The sequence below is a fragment of the Phyllostomus discolor genome, chromosome 6 (assembly GCF_004126475.2).
Source record: "Phyllostomus discolor isolate MPI-MPIP mPhyDis1 chromosome 6, mPhyDis1.pri.v3, whole genome shotgun sequence".
NCBI classification, from domain to species: domain Eukaryota; kingdom Metazoa; phylum Chordata; class Mammalia; order Chiroptera; family Phyllostomidae; genus Phyllostomus; species Phyllostomus discolor.
In genome coordinates this window covers 48,992,687-49,008,671 of record NC_040908.2, presented here as the reverse complement: position 1 = coordinate 49,008,671, position 15,985 = coordinate 48,992,687, and the positions used below count along the sequence as shown (strand labels likewise).

The following is a 15,985-nucleotide window of genomic DNA, read 5'->3' as shown; positions in this document are numbered from 1 at the left end:
AAAACATCTGTCATTGTTTCAATTGGGTGGCAGGGGGTGGGGATAGCAGGCACTGGCCCAATGATGTGCTCCTCCAAAGTGAAAATAATAACCCAGGAGCGATCCCAAGGTGGGAAGTGCTGAAGCCCAGAGTTTCGATCTGAGCTTGTTCCAAAGGAGGTGAACAGTTTATGTCTCTCCACAGTTCATGTGCCAGTTCCTCAGAGCCACTGCCATGCTGAAAATTACAGGTCTTAAGCTGCTGCTGCTTCTTTTTAAGTTTTATTTATTTATCTATTTTTAAATTTATTGAGGTGACATTGGTTAATACAATTATATAGGTTTCAGGTGCACAATTCTATAATACATCATCTGAACATTGTATTGTATGTCCACCACCCCAAGCCAAGTCTCCTTCCACCCCCATTTATTCCACCTGTACTCTCTTCTACCTCCTCCCATCCTCCATAAGCTGTTTCTTTCAACCAAGAAAAGTATCCTAAGTTTGTGTTTTCCCAGTTGGTTGCCAAGGCCTGTGGAGGGAGGGAGCTGAGTGTGTAATTGCAAACCTCTCATTTATCAGCTTTGGCTGCTTTTGTGTCACCACATTAGGTGTACCATTTAGCCAGTTAATCTCCTGTACCCCTTGGAAGTACATTAATTACACAGAGAATGCCTCAGACCTGGCAAGAAGTGACGAATGAGGAGGCAAGGTACATCTACCCTCTAAGTGCCCAGGAGAATTGTTTACTGACTGACCTCATTCCAACTCAGATCATAGGCTCCAAGGAACTCAAGCTGAAGAGATGGCCTTTTTGTAACAATCCAATAATTTGACCTAGAAGTATTAATCTTAAAAACAAAACAAAAAATAAACAATGAGCTAACGATAAGAATCTCCCCGGCAAGCCTGGGTCCTCTTACTTCCAAATGCTATCATAGTATCTAATGGACACAACAGCATATTCAGAGGTTTTAATATACTTAAGGAACCAACAGGAAGATACTTAGCAACTTCTGCTAGAAATTACAATGTCATGCATCATTCAAATCAGAAATAGCATTACTAGGACAACTTTGGCACATGCAATTATGCAAATAAACTAGTTATTTGTCCTGGCTTCTGGGAACACTATTAAATATAAAACTCTCACTTAAATTTGGTTTAATGATTAAAAAGTTTTTTCCCCAAATAATATCATTGCCAAGAGAAACAGACTTAAAAGAATATTTTATTTTGGGTGCCTAGGTGCTTACTTTGTTTCATATTTGGTAAAGACTCATTAACTGGGGCTGAAGATACAAAAGAAAACCTTTAATAGGAGGTCATTTGTAAATCTGTGCTAAATACTTAGAAATCTGAATTGAATAGATTGTGAGGAAAATAATGACCAAGCATGACTCAAGAGCTAGAAAACTTGAATGGACCACCAAAAAGCGACCAGACTCAGAAGCAATTTCTTTCAAGCCTTCACAGAACCATTGACTTCTATGGTACTTAATTATTCTAGAGCATAGAACAGATGAAATGTTTTTAAAATTTATAGCTGACATAATGTTTATATCAAAACCTAAAAAAGAAAATGAGACTCCAAATGCTTTAGAACAGATCAGATCTAGCAGTGCATACAGAGAATAATACCACATAGCTACAAAGCATTCATTCCAAGAATTTAAGAATGGCTTTAACATAATTGAGTCAATATAAATCCTTAAACATTTGGAGAAAAAAGAAACAACTTGTATTTCCTCCTCTGTGTTAAAAAACAGAACAAAGCAAAATGCCAATTTTTAGTAAGTTATGAAGAAAAGTATATTTCACTAACATAATAAGTTTATATGCATAGATACACATTGTAAATACAAACTCACATACATATATAACTACAAAGTCATCCTAATAGTTAACTGTTAAATACCACAAACATGATAAGTCAAGAAAAATACAAGGATATCTGCTGCCTTTTAAACACTGCTGTTCCTTTCCAGCCAGGGTACATGCCTGGGTTGCAGGCCATAACCCCCAGCAACCGCACATTGACATTTCTCTCTCTCTCTCTATCTCCCTCCCTTCCCTCTCTAAAAATAAATAAATAAAATCTTTAAAAAAACACACAAAAAACCCACTGCTGTTCTTAAAGTAAAAGAGATAAAATAATAAGCAAACACTATAAGAAAAAGTAATAAAAATATTAAAAAGGAGGAGGCAAAGTTATTATTATTCAGGATTGCATGATCATATAACTGTGAAACTGAAGAGAACCAATGGAAGGACTATTAGAATTAACAAACCCACTACAAAATAAATAATATCTTGCTTTGTAAAACCTCTCAGAAAGGCTTTTGAATACCAGCAGTAACCAATGAGAATACCAGCAGTAACCAGAGCGTGGGAGGAAGGTCTTGCCCACTGGAACAGGGGCTCCGTGATGGGCCCTTTTTCATTCTCAGCAGATTCCCTCGCAGCCACGAACAGTCCCATCACAGAGCAGGTGCTCAGTCAATATTTGCAGAATATATGAATGAACAAATTCACAATAAGGGCAAAAACATAAGATAATAGAACCAAACTGTAATTTCATAAACAGATACAAGTAGCTATAAGAATTTAGCATATGATAAAAACAGAATTTCAAACCACAGTAGGTAGGGTAGATTATTCCACAAATAGCAATTGAGACTACTAACTGGTTGACTATTTAAAAAAAGTGAAATATGAGTTGTACCTCACATCATGCACTGAATATGTTATAGATAGAATAGTTCCACATAATGTATGAGACCACTAAAGATTCAGAAGAAAAAATAAGTAAATATTTGCCTTATCTTAGCACAGGGAAAGCTTTCCTAAACATACAGGCAAAGGTAGCAAGCTTAAGGGGAAAGATTTGTAGTTTCTACTACTTAAAAATAAAAAAGCACCTTAGGTCAAATACCATAAGCAAAACAGCAAAAGACAAAAAATAAATGGGAGAAATACTTGCAAAATATGAATATTCTTTTTATATAAAGTGTTGTATAAAGTTCTAAGAGAAAAGATGATCAATCAATAAGAAAAAATTTGAAAATGTTAAAATGCAAATAACAGGATGGCAATGGCTAACAAATGTACTCCCCCTAACAGATACTGAATATACAAACTGGGCTGAGGCCTTTCTTCTCCTATCAACTCGGGAAATGTTAAAACCAATTTCTAGTGTCATGGAAGATTCCAGAAAATGGGCATTCATACACTGCTGGTGGGAGAAAAGGCCAATTTCTAAACCTTTATCCTCCATAATCAAAGATGGATCAAACATTTACATACCAGAAATGTCTATTGTATCATTTATTGTCCTTGAATTTAGGCATTATGAATTTAAAATATTTTTATGAAAAATTAACTAATTCATACAAAGGTAATATAAAGCATGGTTCTATGCCTTTTAAAATTTAATGTATCATAAAAACTCTTATTCTTTTAAAAAATACATAGTAAATCATTGTGTTATCACACAAAAATAACGTATTTAGGGAATTACTTAAGTAACTATAACAGTGCGGCCCTGGCACCTTGTCACTATTATAAACAAGTCAGCAGTCAGCATCCTTTATGTTTTTTGTTGCATATTTAGTAGCCCAAATTATGCTCACTTAAAATTGATAGCTGTTGCCACATCAACTTCAGAAAAAGTCCTATCAGTTTATATTCCCAGCAAAAGTGTGTAGTTTATTCATAATAGTGAGAAACAAGAAAAATCTGTATGGCCAAAAGGGCTTCTTCAAAATTGGTTAAATTACAGCAAATGCAGTTAAGGGATTATTTCCCAGCAACTCAGAATGTTATGGATGAATGTTTAATGACATAAAAATGTTTGCTCTGAAAGGTTAAGTAACAAAAACAAATTAATTCACTGGAATTCATATATATGCTATTAAAGACTATCTACCTATGTATTTATCCATAGGCGGTATAACAAAATGTTAATTGTGGTTATTTTTAGGTGGTAGAATTATAGGTCATTAAAAAATTTTCTCTTGCCCTTGCTGGCATAGCTCAGTGGATTGAGCGTGACTACGAACCAAAGCATTGCAGGTTCAATTCCCAGTCAGGGCACATGCCTGGGTTGCAGGCCACGGTCCCCATCAACCGCAAATTGATGTTTCTCTCTCTCTTTCTTTCTCCCTCCCTTCTCTCTCTAAAAATAAATAAATAAAATCTTAAAAAAATTCTCTCTTATGCTTTTAGAATTTTCCAAATGGTCTAGAAGAAAAAACAACACTTTTGTAATCATTAAAAACATTAAAAAAACATTAAAATACTACTCTAAAGACTAATTGTGTTGGTGTTGTGAGAATATAAATGCAATCATCACTCTTATCATAATAAAGAAAATTTCAGGATTGATGGTAGCCACGTGGCCAGTGTTTCCAATTGAGTGTACATGTAGAGTACCATCACTGGGCACCCAAAGGTGTCATCAAGTGCTTCGTGGTCACTGCTGAGGCTCCACCTGTGCTCAGAAGGGCCAAGGGCAAAGATGAGGACCGAGGGTCTCTGCCCTTCAGCAGCCCTCAAACAAGCAGAAGAGGGCAAATACCAACAATGCTCATCCATGGCAGGACACGAAGGGGCTAGAACTCTGCTGCTGAGGTTCCCAGCCAGAAACGTTAACATATTTGAAGATAAAAACAAACAAACAAACAAACAAACAAACAAACAAACAAACGCAAGGCAATAGCAGTCTGGAATTCCACAAAGTTTTATGTACAAGTATGTTACACAAAGGAGTTTTGTGTACATCCCCTCATGAGGAAGCCCTAGCCATCTACAAGTACTTGAGAAGTACAAGAAAGGAGAAGACTGAAAGCTTTTCAAGGTGAAGGGACAGTGAAAAATTAAAGGCAAAGGTACTGAGCATAGAATTTACTTGACAAGAGGAGAGACTATATGAAAGAAAATTATTTCTTATGACTTAAAAAACACTAGCAAATACATGAAATTCCATTTTAATAAACCTCCAAATTGTTCTAAACCCAGGTAACAACCTATTTAATCATATTTGATACAACCAATTTATAATGTTTCAAAATCATTTACCCAGATATTTAGAGTTGGTCAAAAGGGAATGTGCCTTGTACTTGAAGAGTTCTTAAGAGATGGTTCTGGTAGACTAGATTTCAGGCTTTTCTATGAAAGATTTTTATACTTGACATTTCACGGGGGTGGGGGGTTTGGTAAAAGCAAAACAAAAGTCACTATAAAAGTACCCCAATTCTCTATCCAGATGTAATTTTAAACATATTAGCCTTTAGCGTAAGATTAAGTTTATATTAGGTTGGCCAAAAAGTCTGTTAAGTTTTTTCTATGTAATGGCTCTAGTAGTGCTTAGTGTCTTTTAATTTCATTTGAAACAATTGAGTTAGATTGTGTTGTGGCAGGTGTCATATGAGTGTGCATTTAAAAAAACATCAAAATTGGTAGATTTTTGTGCAGCAGTTTTACTATTGAAGATGGAAGAAAATACACAACATTTTTGGCTTATTATGCTTTATTATTACAAGAAAGGTAAAAATGCAACTGAAATGCAGAAAACTATTTGTGCAGTGTGTAAAGGTGCTGTGAACGATCGAATGTGTCAAAAGTGGTCTGCGAAGTTTTTTGGTACTACTGATATTTTGTCTAAATAATTATTTGCTGTGGGGCTGTCTTATGCATTGGAAGATGTTTAGCAGCACCCCTGGCCTCTACCAAATAGAGCCCAATTGTGGGAGATAGCAGATATAATTAAAATATTCAAATCAATAAAGATATTGGTGAAAATAAAAAAATGTGTCTTATATTTTATGGAAAAAACTGTAATGGACTTTTTGGCCAACCCAATGCTTTAAAATGAGGTGATTAAAAGCATTTGAGCCCTGGCTGGTGTGCTCAATGGGTTGAGCATGAGCCTGTGAATCAAGAGGTCGCTGGTTTGATTCCCAGTCAGGGTGCATGCCTGGGTTGTGGGCCAGGTCCCCTGTAGGGGGCTCACAAGAGGCAACCACACACTGATGTTTCTCTCCCTTTCTTTCTCATTCCCTTCCTCTCTCTCTAAAATAAATAAATAAATAAATAATCTTAAAAAAAATAAATAAAAGTATTTGAATAGCAGCAAAACAATGGTTAATTTCGACAATCCAAAACAAAAAAGTGACATGATTAGCGTTGGCCAGCTTAGGTCTAATAACACGGGATCATCACATTTCCCCTGGGGAAAGTATAGGAATACTCAGAACAATAAAGAGATCTCAGCAAGAGTTTTCACTCTGCCCTGGTCAATAAGACAGGCCATAAAAGTACATTTAATAATGGCTCATAAATCCACAGTGGCATTTAAACATGTCAGAATGTACTTTTAGATAAAATGCAATTAGTTAAGCCAGAAGCTTCCCTAATAGCAACTGAGTGAAGAGCAGTGGTTCTCCAAGTGTCCCTCCCCTGTCCTCCCCACCAGCAGCATAAGCCGCACCTGGGAACTTGGACATGCAAACTCTCCCACTTCCTGCCTGGCAACCTGGTTCACCAGACCCTTCAGGTGGTTGTGATCTGAGGGCACTGCTGTGGAAGATACAATAGAGGTTTGCATGTGAAACCAAGCACAAAATGCCCAGTTCAGTGTTTTAGGCTATTCCTATGTTGGCTGACCCAACCTCGACTTCCCATTGCCCACCCCTTTCAGTGGGCAGCCCAAAGAGTAGGTCTCTGTTCAAACACACTTTCAAAAGGTCCTTAGAGACAGGGCTAATGGGAAAAGTCATCTATTTTTTGAATGTTACCATAGTAACATGAAGCATCATTTACTTCTACCAGAAAGGTCCCTTTTGCAGGGGGCACTGAATATAACAGAGAAACCTCCAGGAAATCAAATTTTTGGAAAAGCAAATATGGGAAACTCAGATTCTAAGCCTTCTATATACACTTTCACAGCCATGTTCTATCAGTGGTCCCCAGCGTTTTTGGCACCAAGGACTGGTTTCATGGAAGACAGTTTTTCCATGGACCAGGATGGGGAGGGGTAGAGGGGGCAAGGAGGCAGGAGGCAGGGCTTAGCAGTACTTCGGGCTGCGTCCAGGGACAGGGAGGAGAGAGGTTGGAAAGCCCTGTTCTAAGTGAACTTTCCCTCATTATGCCTGCCCAATAAGGAAAACCTGTGTCCTGGGCCAGCCCCCACTTGTCTACACTGAAAGACATGATCTCCATGTACTGGAGAAACTTGTTCCTTCATGCCCCCTACTGGTCTCAGTCCCAAAGCCACAGGGAAGCTGACTGGTTTCATCTGTACACATTCTTAATGACTCTTAGTGTCCTAAGATGTCCTTCTTTAGGTTGACATCCAGCCCTTCTTGTGAGAGCTGCCAGAAAAAGAATAATGTTTACTTCTGGATTACAAAACATATTCCTGTATTATGAAATCAGTTTCTTTGTGTGTGTAACCCTTTATGTTTATAGTTTATACATAGTTTCCATATTTCCATCTCATTTGATTCTCCTAACAAGCTATGAGATGGGTACAATTTTATTCCCACTTTACAGGTGAGAAAACTGGAATTTAGGACTGAATTCAGTAAACAACTGAGTATTAAATGTCATGGAGGGAATACAAATATTTTGCATCGAAAATTAAAGAATATAAATGTCCAAAAGAACCCCCAAACTTGCTTGCATTTGTCATCTGCCAAATGATATTCACCAAAATCACTTGGTTTTTCTGGCTTGAGAAGGATGGGGAGCAGGGAGATGAGAGAAGTAAGACACTCTCCCACTTACACAACTGACATAACCTACAATGAAATTCTGCGGGGCTCATTTAACAACAGTGATAACCTGATGGCACTAAGATTAAGTTCTTACTGCATGCCAGGCACCGTTCTATGCTCATTAAATACATCCAACAATGGTACTGATAATACCATTTTAGAGATAAGAAAAGCAAAGCACAGAGAAGCGAAGCAACTTGTCCAAGATTACACATCTTACTCTCTGGACATGAAAGAGGAGATGGGACTGGAGGTGACAAGCCCCTGTGAGGTCTGCTCTGTGGCCATGGAAACCTGACACGGAGGGCCACCACCACAGGAGCCTGGACTACCTTTCCAGGGCTGCCATTTAATCAACAGGTTCCACACTCTCTCTGCAGAAACATCAACCAAGGTTCCAAGAAATCAGGAACATTAACTGGTTCCTTCTCAGAGTGTCCCTTGTGAAAAAGGGGACGGAGGGGAGAGGTCTTGGTTTTCTAGATTTTGGTTAGCGATGGAACCCTAGCAGATGTGCCTGAAGCTGCCTTCTGTTACTTTAAGAAAATTAAAGAGAGGAAAAACAAAAGAAAAGAAAATTAGAGAGGAAAGCAGCTCTGAAGGAAATGTGCAAATTAAAATGCATGCGGCATTAATGTGTATTTAGTAGTCTAGCAGAAAGTGAGATGGGAGGCAGAAGTTCTAGTAAATGCTTTTTTAGAAAAAGAAATATAAATAAAAAGAAAACTCTCTGGTGTAAATCACTCCTGCCTTATTTTTCCTTGACTTCCCCCCACCAAACTGCTCATATTTTGGAATTACAGGAGCCAGTTTTTACACATTAATCAATCTTTTAAGTTTATACATCTTTTTCTTAAAGAAGAAAACAAAGGTCAAGTTGAACTTTTAGGCTAAAAGAAAAAGTGGATGATGAAAGAATGCAATCTGCAATCTCCATGGGCAATTATTACACTGTGATGGGGAGTGGGGGAGACAACTTTCAAAAGGTGTCCTCAAAACTGTTTACCTTCGTCATTTCCTGCCTCTAATTTTTCACTGAATAATTTAAAAACACCTTGAAGTCCTAGGAATTCAACAGAATTTAACAGCAAGTTCCAGAGTATCCAACATAACCTCTCCTCAAGGCAAAGTCCCAAATCCGGGTGATGGGACTACAAAGCCACAGTTAGGGGACTTTTCCTAGCCACATTCCTTCAGCACTTTAACAATCCCGGCCCGGCTTCTGACTCACTGTGGGCCCTGTGCGCTTCACTTTCCCCTTGTATAAAACGGGAGTGATCATTCCTCCTCCATCAGGTTGGTGTGAAAAGTAAATGAGTTAATATGTTAAGCACTTAGCACAATGCCTGACAGAGAAAAATGTTCAAGCTATTATTTTTACTTCTAGAATTTCCAAAGAAAATTACAACGGGGAAATTGCATATAGATGGCTTTTATTGTATTGGTAATGTTTTATTGCTTTAAAAACATCTAAAATCAGAACAACCATCCATAATCATGCCACCTGTTGGTGAGTTGCAGCAGGACCATCCGCTCCACACTGCTCCCTACTTCCCTCAGACGATTCCTGCCCTCCTGCCCGTCTACTGCAGTTCTCAAACAGCCCTTCATGGGCAAGATTACAGGCGGGTCCATGATCCCCCTGAAACTGTACATGAAACTGAGCACGGCTGTGGCTCTGGGCATTTAAGAGGAGGTTCCACAGCTTTTCTCAGACTCAGATGTATTGAGCAACTTGCTTTACAGGGTTAAACTCGGGGAATATTCACGGAACAATTCATTTTACAGAAGCTGTGGTGATAACCAGGACACCTGGGCTGTCAATCGCTATCTTCACACAGGACAGACCTGGCTCCGGAGAGTTCAGAGCCTGCCAGGCAGTGCACGGCACAGCGCCCCTCCTCACTTACAGACCGACCGGAGAACTTCACCGCTGAAAACTCACCTGCTCCGCAGACCTGACCCGGAGTGAGGGGGTTTAACTTCCCCCTCCTTTCCCCCATACCTTGTTCCCGTCCACGAACAAATTCAAAGGAAATTGGCATCTCTCCGTCTAGGGTTTCACTCCTGCCCACGGTTGACTCTTAAACTACTTCTCCAAGGGAACTTAATTAAAAGAACAATTAATCCGCACAAAAATCCAGAATCTACCCCAAAGCTCAAGAGCTCTAGAAGTTAGAAGATTGAGGGCACCTCTCCAGACCATGAACATCTACTAGGGCTCAGGGATAAGCAGAGGGTACCAAAGGGAAGCAGGCAAGGTCTGGCTGGAGGGTCGGACCGTGGTCACCCTTTGCGAGTCGACAAGCTACTGACGCAAGGAAAGACGGGCTTGGAGGCAGCCAGGTAAGCAGGTAGGTGTGGGCAAGTGAACACATACAGACGCGGCAGATTAAAGTTCAAGCCTGAACACACACCGCTTGCCCCTCCCGGGTGGGCGTTCTCACACACGGCCCAGGTGGCCACTTCTCAGGCAAAGCATGGGTGTTCGACGGTCGCCCTCTTTGGAATGGGCTCCCCAAATTTCTAGTAAGCCCTATCTACTCCCCTTGCCTTTCAGCCTCCAACGCTCGAAAAGCATTAACCTTGTTCCACTCTTCTAGGAGGGCAAAGAAAATCCCCGGGAAAGAGAAAAATAAAGGGGACAGGGGAAAGCGGGGTGTCGCCGAAGGCAGGGGACGCGCAGCCGGCAGGCAGCGTACATACCCAGTGCGAACAGGGCGAGCTGTCCAGCCGAGGTGACCATTTTACGGGCAGCGGGCAGCAGGCGCTCCAGCCTCCTGCCCTACCTGCGGTGCCCGAATGGCGAAGCGGCGCTGCGGTGCAGGGGGGAAAAAGGCGCTGGAGAGGCAAGGCCAGCCCCCGCGCGGGCGGGCGGAGGGAGGACCAAGAGCTCAGCTGGCCCAAGCGCTTTGGCTACTGAGCTGTCTGCTAGGCGGAAATGGGAAGGCGGTTATCGTCACCTCTCTGCCACTCGTGGACTGGGCGCTGCGGACCACTCCCCAGCCCCAGTGGGGGTGCCCCTCTAAGGGCATAGGAGGTGGGGGTTTGGGGCTGGAGGCGGGGACGCTATACGCACCATGCAGGGCGCGGGCGGTGGGGCGGGGCGATCAGGGACTCTCCAAGCCCAGCGCAGGAGCCTGGCACCCAGGCCACGGAAAAGGCAGGAAGCTTGCGACTTCAAACACCACCCTCAGACTAGTAGGGCAGTGCGACCCAGGCCTCTTTGCCAGCGGTCGGTGCCTGCTGCGGAGCCAGAGCGTCCCCCTGCGCAGTGACAGCCTCTAGGCTCTAGGAGGCGGAGCAGAGCCACCCGCCTGGGATTACCTGTGCCCACTGCCTCTGCAGGGGGTCACCAGAGCAAGGGATTTGGGATGCAGCCCTGAACCGACCTGACCTGTGAACTTATCCGGCTGCCTGCCAAGGCTTGGCCTAGGGAAAGTGCTCCCTAGAATCAGCGAAGAATGTGTTAAACCACATTGCTTACCTGAGACCCCATCCCAGCGAATAACTTGATTTTAGGGACACTTACGGCCTGAGCACAGCCACCCTACAATCCCAGACAGGCACATTAAGATCAGCGGGTCTTCGTACATGTCAGCCTGGAATTGATAGTGACGGTGGCTCTCTGTTTAAGGGGCACCTGATTGTCTAGCACTACCTGCAGCGCACCCTGGCCTAGACAGCTGAGGCCAGGGATGGGGTAGCATGCTGACAAGTGCTCCCTGAGAGAGGGGTGTGTGTGCTGGAGCTACCTGGGTGGCCCTTTCTGGATCTGTGGCCTCGAGTTGGCCCTTGGTGCTAGAATTGAGGGAAATGGAGGGGGCAGAGGAAAGGCATCCTAGACAAGAATGGAAGAACCATGGGTTCCTTGGTTCCTTGGGGACTGTCCATTGGGAACAGTATGCCCCCAAGAGGCAGCAACCAGATGGTATTCTGCAGATGCTCTGAGCTCAGGGACTAATTCTCTTTACCTACCCTCTCCCCCACCCACCCAGCCTAGGTATGCTGGATGGACCTCTTCTCCTTGGTGGGGGGCAGGAGGAAATCTCCTGCTGTTTCCTTGGCCCAAGGATCAGACTCTCAGGGTTGCTTTTGCTAAGATTGTTTCATAGGAGCTCAGAGGCCTAGTTTTTATAAGGAAGCACCAGGCCATTAGCTACAATGTTTGAGCACAAAATAGTGTAGAAAGGGATTTTGAAAAGAATGTAAACTTACTTTGAGAAACCATTCCTTTCACTACATATGTCAGAGGATACTTTGCTGTTCTCTCAACCCTTAATGATCTATGGTGAGAGTTTTCACGGTAAATCCTGGGGTACCTATGTCCACACCCATGCATGTACAGGGCATAGTTTCTTTAGTAAGGTGTCCCTGTCTCCTTTCAAGCATCTATGTCCATCTTCTTCAGACTGATCTTGACCTGTTCTGATGGCTTATCTGTCTCATTCACAGACTAGTGGGCTGTGGCTACAAGAGGGAAGAAATCAATAATTCTTCAAGTTCTCCTGTTCTCCAGGACCTCCACTGAGACAGCAGAGTGAATCTGTCACCTTGCTTCCTGCTGGGACACACTCAAGTCCACTGTGGCTGAGGTCTGGCTGTCCAAGCTGGTGAGAGTCAGGTTCAGCAGTTTCCCCTTCTCTGCCTACACACAAAGTGAAGAGTGTGGGAAAGTGGCAGCAGAATCAAGCCAGTGAGCACATCCCTGTAAGGATTGAAAAGTCAAGATATAATCTGCCATCTTGTAAACTAAAGAGCATCCAAATTAAAGCACATTCTAATGTTTGGAAATTGTTGATTCCCCCAATGTTTTCAAGAGCCAGTTCATATCTATGGTTTTATAAACCTTTCAATGTATTCAAGTCAAACGGATAACCAAGGGTTAGGTTTTCAAAAATGTCTACAGCATTTGTTGTAAAGTGAACTGAAATAATTTGGAACATTTATCTATAAAACTAAGAGGACACTTAGTGTCCTAAACTGTTAACCCATGGCACCTTGTGTATCTCATTTAATCCACACAATAAACTCATGAGATAGACTTCATCTCCCTTTAATATAAAAACACTTGCGAACTAGAGCATTTAGTAACTTACCCAGAGTTACAAAGCCAGCAAATGGCAGAGCCCAATTTTGTGAACAAAATGAGCTGGTTCTGAGGCCCATGTGTTGGCCTCTATGCTATGCTGCCTCAGTTTCCACATTTTAATAAGGATGAAACTAAACTCACTGGGTTGCTGTGAGGACTAACTGCAAAACCTTTTTGCATGCTTAGCAGTGTTTGATATCAACAAATCTAGCTATGGTTTAAAGAAAACTCCCTCAGTGGCTACACTTTTTCCTTCTCTCAATTTCCTACCATGCCCTTTATTTTATCCTCTGTGCATCAGAACTTTGCTGGTGCATGAATGTCTGTGCATGCACATGAGCACTCCTTCCTGCTGGAGACAGTTCCACAGGAGCTATGAAGTTGTTTCTCTGTCTCTGCTGTAACAGCAGCAGGGGGGAAAAGTTACAGAATGTGATTTAGAGCAAGAAATCATTTTTTTTCTTAAAGGGTGGTGTGATGCTTTCGCATATTAGCTGTGTGTAATACTTGCTTTCTGAGCTGAGTGAAATTCCAGTCATAGCCCTGGAAGCTATGTAGACATGTGGGTGCATTCCTTCAGCTAGAGGCACTGTAGCCGTCTCGCTTGGCCACTGAAGGTCCTGTTTCTGTGTGGACATGGAACCTAATGAATAGGTGGACTTCTCACTAGGAATCTGCCTGGGCTGCCTTTACACACACTTGCTTCACCTGTCCCTGAGCTCCAGGAGAGCCCCCACTATAACAAGCCAATGGCAGCTTCTCCTCCCCATGCAAAAAACCAGAACTATGTTATGTTTTACTCAGGCCAGTAAAATCCCACTGCCAGTTTTCTTTTTCCTTTCTTTTTCTATATACTTATTACAGAGGTGTGTTTAAAGAGTCCCCTTCTTCACTGTAATCAGCCTCCCCCTCCATCCTGATTCATCTGGAGGCATGACTGTGGGCAACCAGCTCAGGAGTCTTCCCTGAATGATTCAGACCGGCCACTGTTCAGATCGGCAATTACCCAAGACACTGGTGAGTAAACAGCCTAGACAGTCTTAAGAAGGACAGCCATGGGCCACAGCACTACCGGAATTACAGACAAGCCTCAGCGAGCAGTGACCAGAGATGGCTTCAGTGTGCTGCAGGCCAGTTCTTGGTGGCAGCAGCAGACAGCGGGGCTCAGAGGGAAAAAGGACAGGGTTCCTAGCACAGCAGGGGGGCAAAAGTCAGATGTCATCTGTGTACGAGAGAGAGTGAGAGAGATTTTATAAAGCACTCTGGAGAACTGTGTTTAGGCAGAGTGAGATTTTAATGTGTTAAGGGATTTCGGAAAAGAAATCTAATCCAAAGTAACGTATTGTTCAAGTATCAGCTCCCTGTGAAGACTTAGCTATTAATGTATCCCTATCTCTAGCTGAAAGAAAAATAGGAAACCTTATGCTTAGTCTATTTTTACAGTTTTCATCACCAGCAATATGGGTGGGGCAAGGAGCCGTAAGAAGCACTTGCTTTGTCCTCAGCTACTGGGGTGATATTCCTGGTCATTGTTGTCCAAAGACTGGTATGACCTGCTTAACATCTCCTATCTCCCCAGCTCTCAGGTCTGCCTTGGGAATGCACACAGATGTTGTATATGAAGTTTGAACCCTTCCTTCTCAAGGGATATCACAGGATGGCCCTAACACTCAATATTGAGGTCTGGAGGTTGATGGTTCCATGGGTGGTCCAAGCAGCTCCAGGATGTCAAGGCACTAGACTGAATCTCTAAGACTTGAAGTTACCACAAGGCTGCTGCGACTAAAGGCATTATCTTCTCATATAGCTCGTGAACTGCCTAGATGACTGGGTACGTTAGAGGGACCTGACAGGTTCAGCACAGCTCCCACCAAACCACTCATGAAGCACATTTGAAGGAGGAAGAGCGGTGCATTCAATTCTGTCCTTGTGTCTTTGCCACTGTCCTCCCAGCAGCCTCAGCCACAGTCACAGCATTCTGAAGACTGGGAAGATTGCCCACCAGAATCCTCAGGGGTGCCTTGGGGACAGTCCTAAAGCAAGTGCCTAGAAATCCCTAGACAAGTAAAACTGATGATGATCAAGTGAAGCAAAGGACAGACAGGAAAAGGGAAATATAAAGAATCGAGGATGGAGAAAGCAAAGAAATATTGAGAGCTGTGAAGGGGGCTTAGTAAGTTATTTTTCAGGGATGGGTCAGTCTGTCTGATAAACTCAAAAAATTTCCCCCAGGCTCAGAGAAAAAGGAAAAAAATTATGAGAGAAGTTATGAGACAGAGAAAGATAAAACCAGAACAACCAAAATATTTTTAATAGGGAGCCCAGAAAAAAAGCATAGAGCTGATAGAGGAGAAAATGTTCTTGTTCTCCAAACAGGAGGGATTAGTGATGACAGAAGGGGCCTGCACATTTTATAGGTCTGTGAGGGGAAAGGGGCTTTGTCTAAAGAGCCTATAAAAGTACAAGGAAAACTTCCATTCCGTGATGGACATTCAGACCATCGTATTGAACTTCCCATCCTGCCTCTCTTCCAAAGTCCCATTGAAACAGCTGAAAATAAAAAAATAAAAATGAAAATAAAAATAATAATGATAGGGAAAATCTGTCACTGTTCAAAACAGGGGGGAAAAAGGTATTCCACCCACATACCAGACATTTAAAGGAATTTCTGCACAACTCAGTGCAGATAATACCAGTTGGAGAGAAGGGTTAGACAGCCTTCAATTTATTTCACAGGACAAAAAAAAATGCCTCTTAAGGAAAAGACTGCCCCCTACCAGATCCAGTAATGCTCCCAAGGTTGGTTGTGACAAGGGCCGTAGACAAAAATTAATCACAGGAAAGTCAGGAATGGCAATCATCCATCTTCTTGAAGCACCCTGGAAGTGCCCAGGTACTGGGCGCACACCAGGCAGGGATCCCATGGGCAGCTCACCTTGGATGCCTGGTATACAACATGCCAAGGGGGCAATGATGGTCAGGGAGCCACTCCAGCTCCCAGACAGCTCTATGTGGTTACAGCACATGGGGAAAATCCATTTAATCTGAAGGAAAACTCTGTTCTTTCAGGAGTCTCCACAGAAAATTGGCTCATGCAAGCTTGTTACGTTCCCAGCCCTGGGTTAGGCCGAGGGA

General features: G+C 42.5%; 1 protein-coding gene across 1 annotated transcript in view; it reads right to left on the bottom strand.

Annotated features, from left to right (window-relative positions):
* Positions 1-10,797, bottom strand: part of TGFA (transforming growth factor alpha) — a 101,739-nt gene extending 90,942 nt beyond the window's left edge. Inside the window, exon 1 of the mRNA XM_036028104.1 lies at positions 10,465-10,797. Coding sequence (XP_035883997.1) covers positions 10,465-10,504 — 40 coding nt within the window. The 5' untranslated portion in view covers positions 10,505-10,797. The remainder of the gene's footprint in view (positions 1-10,464) is intronic.
* Positions 10,798-15,985: the final 5,188 nt, after the last annotated feature.